We start from the raw sequence: 6,790 nt of genomic DNA on the forward strand, positions 1-6,790 counted from the left end.
AACTGTATTCACATTTCCTTCTTAACATTTAAGTAGGCAAACTATAAGTAAATTAAGCTTACCAATTTCTTCTCTTCTTGTACAATAACAAAAGTATTCATATAAAGATAACTAGCAACAACTGTGCACTGCATAACCCACTACACACCACTGTTTCAACTTCCAACTACAACAACATGTGTTCATATATGCTTGACAATGCATAAGGTGTAAACCGTAAAACAGGCGCATGAAATAAAAGCTTGCATTCAGTGATTCCACAGTAAGAACAGAAATACGCTGTTCCCATAAGAAGTTACCTGGGTCCTATATTTCCCCATTTCACGGTACTGTAAGCTCCAATGCAGGTGAAGAAGTTGAAATGCTGTTCTCCTTTTGCCCATTACTTGTTACTTTTACCTAGTTTCCACATCTTTTTCCCAATACAACCTACACAGTTTATATTCCACATAATGTAACTCAGCCTGAAGGGCACTAATATTCACTTCCTGTTCAGTGATTCTCTTATCCTTTTTGCAGAGTCACAGTCCCACGGTAGAGCTTTGCTGAGTTTCCTATTCAGTTCCTCACTATGAAACCCCCAACTGAAATCCAACCCAGAGTCTTCACATACCAATCCTTTTCTGACTACTCTATGACAATGCCAAAATTATCATACATGGCAACCATATTAAACACTTAAAAATAGAACTGAACCACTTAATACACTTACAAACGATGGACAGTCCAGCACGCAACAACAATAATATGGAAAGGACACAGATTGCTACTCACCACACAGAAGAGGCACTGAGTTTCGGACATGCACAATGAAAAAGAATGCTGGAAATATTTTCTTGTCTTTAGCACTTATTCGCAATGACTTCGGTCAAAGACTATACTTCAGATAATACTTCAAAAGCGACTTCCTAACACTTGAATTCCTATTAGATCTTAACAAATTTATCTTCTTCAGAAAGCTTTTCTTGTTATTGCCAGTTTGTATTTTACATCTTTTAAATTTCAGTCAATGTTAGTTACTTTACTTCCGATGTGTCAAATCTCCTCAAGTAACTTTAGTGTCTCATTTCTTAATCTAATTCCCCCAGCATCTCTTCACATCATTTGACTACACTACATTACCCTTGTTGATACTTCACACTATCTCCCACATAGAGACAGAGTTAACAACAGCTGGCATTCCTGGTTGTTGTTTACCTGTGTGGCATCTGTGCTCTGTAGATCTTTCTTCTATGGTCCAGACAGTCTAACCTGCTTAAATTTTCTGGCACTGCCACGTGATGTGATGACTCTGGGTTTTCAAAATTACAGGTTGCCTAAAATTTTGGTCTTGGATCTGGAAATGGAACACAACTCGACAATGTGTTTCTGACGATTGTCTTTGTTTACAATTGTAACTGACATATCTTTAGTATAAAAAATTAGCCTATGAAATAGTACTAGACAATCGATTCCAATCCTTGTGAAAGAAATGGTACATTAAATGCAACAAAATATTACAGAATCTTTGCACTTCATCTGCTGATCCCTGCACTTCTCTAATTTGGCATGGTTGGATCTAACAGCCATACATACATCTTGTGAAAACTTGATCAAAATTGGAGGGGGTCAAGTGGACACCTTGTTTAAATTTAGGCCACTTGACAGAGAATGGCCCATTTATTATACATGAAACAAGCAAACAACTAAACCTAACTCTTCATCAAGCTAATGACATACATAATACATAGGAAACGAGATACATAGTTAACACTGCTGTCCTGCAATAGGGATAGTCCTATTGGAGGTGGCATGGATGGTTTGAACACTATTGTCATTCATTGAGAATGCTACTATTGAAAGTGATATGGTTGGTTTGAACACTATTATCCTTAAATTGGGATTTACCTAATCAGTTATTGGGTCCCCATAGATCAGTGCACCCTACAGACCACAGATCAACTTTTTCATTCCAATAAATTATTGCCTGGTGTGAAACGGACAAGTGGTAAAAACAAACCCTACGACTAAACACACACTGAACCTGACACCATTGGATTTGCAGGAATGGGACACACTAAACCTCCGAAACACGCACGTAAGGTTTATATTACCTGCAAAGACATCTGGCAGTCATACACAGTATTACAGATCACACATGCAACTGATAAACAATTACGCTTAAGATTAAAAACAATAAGTCCACAACAAACCAAATGTTTTGCGTCTTCTATCGTATGACATTGTACATGAAGAATCATCGGCTCAAATTTAAGCACGAGATCTCCCACAGCTGGGTCGAGCTTACTCATCATATCCTCCATATCGATGTCATCATGGGTTGTGTACAACCACTTGCATCCTTCTTTACTGTTTCCCATTGACGGCACCTAAAAATGTACATTTCTTTCCTTTCATACATGCCCTTCGATAGTTATACAGAAAATAACGCCATTCTTTGTAAGAAGGATAAATGACAACGTAAGAAAACAAAATACCTCACAAAAGACGATCAAGCGGCCTGAACACGAACTTGTTGTAACATATTGGTTGTGAGAGTTGATAAAATCAACAAGTTCAACAATGTCACTGTCCACACTACCTTTGCGACTTAGATCGGCACTGCTGAGTATCCGTTTCTTTTTGTCTTGAAATTCTTTCTCGGACCACTGCATTATTCCACTTTGTATTACTACGATCCTCACAATCACTACCTCATACCTTCTCTGCTACACAATAAACATGTAATAAACAAGCTTCAGGCACGCACAGTCGCACACGCTCTTTCTTACATCTTTGGTTTAAAAACAAACATTCAAAGTAAACTCGTTGGTCATATCACATCGGTGTGCATTCACATTCTACGTTACGTCATTTCACAATTCCCTGATACTCAGTAGCTACGACAGTCTAAAGGTGCGTTTACACTGCGATTTGTATCGGCACATGTATGAGATACATGTATATGCGACTTTGCGACATGTATCGCGACTTGTATGAGTTGACAAGTATCAATTTCATACATGTATGAGCGTGCGTTTACACTGATTTGTATCACTGTGCGATGGCTTCCGACGACGATCTGGAAGATTTCACATTTTTATGTGCTGGTACACTTGCTCTTTTGGAAGATGATAGGAAGAAAAAGCGGAGGAAGCGTAGATGGTGGGAGAGAGAGTTTCTTCGCAAACGCGCTACTCAAGGAGCTTATGCAATGCTCGTTCAGGAATTAACGCTAGAGGATGGCGCATATTTTAGAAATTATGTTAGGATGAGTATGGAGGATTTCCGCCGTTTGCTATCTCTTGTTGCTCCTCTTGTGTCCAAAACCAACACAAACTTTCGGGAAGCGATTCCACCAGAGGATCAGTTGGCTGTAACACTCCGTTTTTTTGGCCACTGGGGATTCCTTTTCGACGTTAATGTATCTGCATAGAATATCAAAAAGTGCCATATGCAACATTATTCTTCGTGTTTGCGAGGCCATTGTGCAAGTTTTATCCCAAGAAGTGAAGGTAAAAGTTATATATATATATATATATATCAGAGTATGTAATACATTATATAATTTTTTCATGCATCTGGCACGTATATCAGTCTTTTGCTATTATTCCGGCGGCCTCGCGTGATAATGTTGACAACGGATGCTAATGCCGACAATCGTGTGTGAGAGTTGGCATTAGCAATCGCGCGACAATGCAAATGTTTTGTCATGAAATCTTCGTTTTACGAGGGCAATTACTTTTAACGAGCGGACGAGGGTACATACAAGTAACTGTCAACCAGGAACAGCAGCACAAATTTTCTACCGCGCTTTTAGTTCTTTGGATCGACTGACATGCTTCACTCAGTAATACAATATCACAATTTTTGAGGACACTTTCTTCACAGTAAAGATATCCAACAACATTAATTTGTATTTAGTTTTATTAAGTAGTACTTGACAGCACATTACATGCATATTTCGACATTTATACATGTTTTTAAAGAATCCATAAATTATGATGCATTTGCATCTATTAGTTCATCGTTTGCCTCCTGCAAACATCTGTATATTCCGTTCTCAAGTCTTGCCATAATTCTAATATGGCCATTTTCATAAAGAAATCTGAGCTTATTGGCGACCAAGTCACCCAAATGGGTAAACTGGTCCCTTTTTCTGTCTGCTAAATTGTCGCCAACTTTTCTTAAGGTCTGTAAAAGACCTTCTCGGTCTTCATCTACCACTTCCACTCGGACTTGGAGTGGTACAGGGTGACACGGTTGCACATCCACTTTCATGTGGAGGCACAGAGATGACTGGAGTGGTTTCCACTTCCACAATGTCTTGTGGGGGCGTGGCAAATGTCACCTCCTCCATTTCTGTTACATCGAAAGGGAAACTAATGCTTCCTTCTCCTTCACCATCTCCTTCTGTGGCTGGGGCTTCCATGACCTTTAAAATACATAACACATTTCTAAGGCAAAGTGAGCTATATGTTATACATACATTATAATCAAAGTATCTTCATTTATTTAGAATTTTTTTGAGTGTCCATGCGTAAATTAAATTAAAAGAGTAACAATTTTCTTTCCAGCTTCCTGCTACTGCAGAGGAATGGCTGAAAATTGCCAAAGAATACGAAGAAAAATGGAATTTCCCCAGGTGTTTGGGAGCTATAGATGGGAGGCACATTGACATTGTGGCACCACCCAACAATGGAACAGTTTATTTTAATTATAAAGAGCGCTTCAACATTGTTTTGCTAGCAATTGCTGATGCTAATTATAGAATAATTTACGCTGATGTTGGCACGCAGGGGAGGATTTCAGATGGTGGTGTCCTTAAAGACACCACATTTTACAAAAAGTTAGAAACCAAAACTCTAAATATACCACCATCAACTCCTCTTCCTGGTAGGAGCAAGCCTGTTCCATATGTTTTCGTCGCTGACGAAGCCTTTGGCCTAGAGGAAAATATTGTAAAACCATTTCCAGGTCTGCATGAAAAAAATAGTTGGCAACGTATTTTTAACTATAGAGCATGCAGGGCAAGAAGAGTAATAGAAAATGTATTTGGGATTATAAGTGCTGTTTACAGAGTGCTGAGGAAGCAAATGCTTCTCAGTTCGGAAAAAGCTACAGTGGTGGCACTAGCCTGTGTTTATTTACATAAAATTCTTCAAAACAGAAAATCTCAAAGTTATTGTCCAGCAGGAACATACGACAGAGAGGGAGATGATAGCAACGTAATACCTGGGTCCTGGAGGGACACCCCTACTGTGCTGGAGCCACTGCCCAGAACTGGCTGAAGAACTTCATTGCTGAATGACAACAGAAGAGAATATGCTGAATACTTCTGCAGTATTCAGGGCTCCATCCCATGGCAGTATGGAAAATAAGTTCCACATCATTGTTAAATGATGACATAAAGTAATATGCTCTATTCTTCTGCAGTATTCAGGACTTCAAACCATAGCAGTATGGAGAATCATGTTTTTCAGTGAAATTGTAAATATTCACATTATGTAAAGCATTAGCACGAAAAAATGTTGCCAAATATATGATTAATAAAATAACAAGTTTACTTACTGGTACTACTACATGTGTGATCCTATGAGAGAGTGGTTTGTAATTGTCTCTTATGAACTGCATACTTTCAAAAGCATACCATGAAGAGTGGTACACATTGCTTGTAGCACTTCCAGTTCCTTTGCTGCTCTTCCTTTTAGCTAACTCGCGACTATATTGGCTTTTTAAATTATGCCACTTGTCCTCACATTCCTTCCTTGACACGTTAAATGCCTTGGCAATTTCCTCCCACTCGTCGTACCTTTTCTGAGTGTTCTTATAGTCTCCTAGTTTCACATCCCATATACAGGGATGCCTGCGCACTGCCTCTATAAAATGCAGTGTATTTTGTTTTGACCAAGAAGTCATGGTAAATTTTAAGGTATTACACGCGGGCACAACACACGACACAATACACCAATAACTACACAACAAACGACAGTCGGCACCTCCAAAACTCAAACAGCCGCCAAAGAGCCTGGTACTACGCATGCGCTAATCGTCAAAATAAGCGGCAGGCGACAAGACGACAGGATATGATAGTACTGCGCATGCGCGAGTTCTTAAAATGTCGCTCATACATGTCGCGTATATGGCCAAAAAGCGATATACAAAATGTATACGCGACATGTATGAGCTCGAGGGTCCGCATACAAGTTCCGTGAATTTTTGTATGAGGTGATGTATCGCGACATGTCAAATTGACATGTCGCGATACATGTATCCCAGTGTAAACGTACCTTAACATGACAGTCGCGACACTTCGCCTCGATTTTGTTGCCAACCCGACCGCGCCAGCAGCGCCCGAAGCGGCCATTAACTTAAACTGTAATTTCGGCGCGATCGTGAAAGCGAATAGTGATTGTTCCTTTTGATTTCTACAATGGTTTTTACAAGGGGGAGCGTTTGTAGCGCAATAAATTGCAGCAACATCAGGAAGAAGACATCGCAGCTGTCTTTTTTTTAGGTTTCCTAAGGATCCTGAGAGGTATATACCATCATGTTACTAAAAAGTATCGTCAGGATTCACTTGCAAATTACATGTGTATTAATGATTATTGTTTCGTTTTAGGAGCAGAAAATGGCTCGTTAATAGCAGACGAGAAGACCTGATGAAAAAAGACCCAGTTTGCCTGTATAATAATATCAGGTTTGTTCCCTACATTTCGAAAAAAACAGTTCATGAACGCAGACAAAAATAAACTTGTGTGGAATGCGGTACCCACACTGTCTGACATCCCAAATAAACCACCTCAACTGC

General features: G+C 39.4%; 2 protein-coding genes across 6 annotated transcripts in view; both read right to left on the bottom strand.

Annotated features, from left to right (window-relative positions):
- LOC126189580 (tRNA wybutosine-synthesizing protein 3 homolog) overlaps positions 1 to 2,744 on the bottom strand; it is a 52,859-nt gene extending 50,115 nt beyond the window's left edge. For all 5 annotated transcript variants that reach the window (XM_049930957.1, XM_049930956.1, XM_049930953.1 and 2 more), the window contains exons 1-2: positions 2,478 to 2,744; positions 2,193 to 2,369 (exon numbers count right to left, since the gene is read on the bottom strand). In XM_049930957.1, the coding sequence (XP_049786914.1) occupies positions 2,193 to 2,369; positions 2,478 to 2,654 (354 nt within the window). In that variant the 5' untranslated portion in view covers positions 2,655 to 2,744. The remainder of the gene's footprint in view (positions 1 to 2,192; positions 2,370 to 2,477) is intronic.
- A 2,674-nt stretch (positions 2,745 to 5,418) lies between these two features.
- On the bottom strand, positions 5,419 to 5,898 carry LOC126108735 (transcription factor Adf-1-like). The gene has a single exon (XM_049914109.1). The coding sequence runs from the start codon at positions 5,896 to 5,898 to the stop codon at positions 5,419 to 5,421; it is 480 nt and encodes a 159-aa protein (XP_049770066.1).
- Positions 5,899 to 6,790: the final 892 nt, after the last annotated feature.

This window comes from Schistocerca cancellata, chromosome 1 (genome assembly GCF_023864275.1).
Source record: "Schistocerca cancellata isolate TAMUIC-IGC-003103 chromosome 1, iqSchCanc2.1, whole genome shotgun sequence".
Lineage (NCBI taxonomy): Eukaryota > Metazoa > Arthropoda > Insecta > Orthoptera > Acrididae > Schistocerca > Schistocerca cancellata.

Coding starts and splice junctions, on each gene's coding strand:
- LOC126108735 (XM_049914109.1), bottom strand. CDS start 5,898: ATGACTTCTTGGTCAAAACAAAATACACTGCATTTTATAGAGGCAGTG.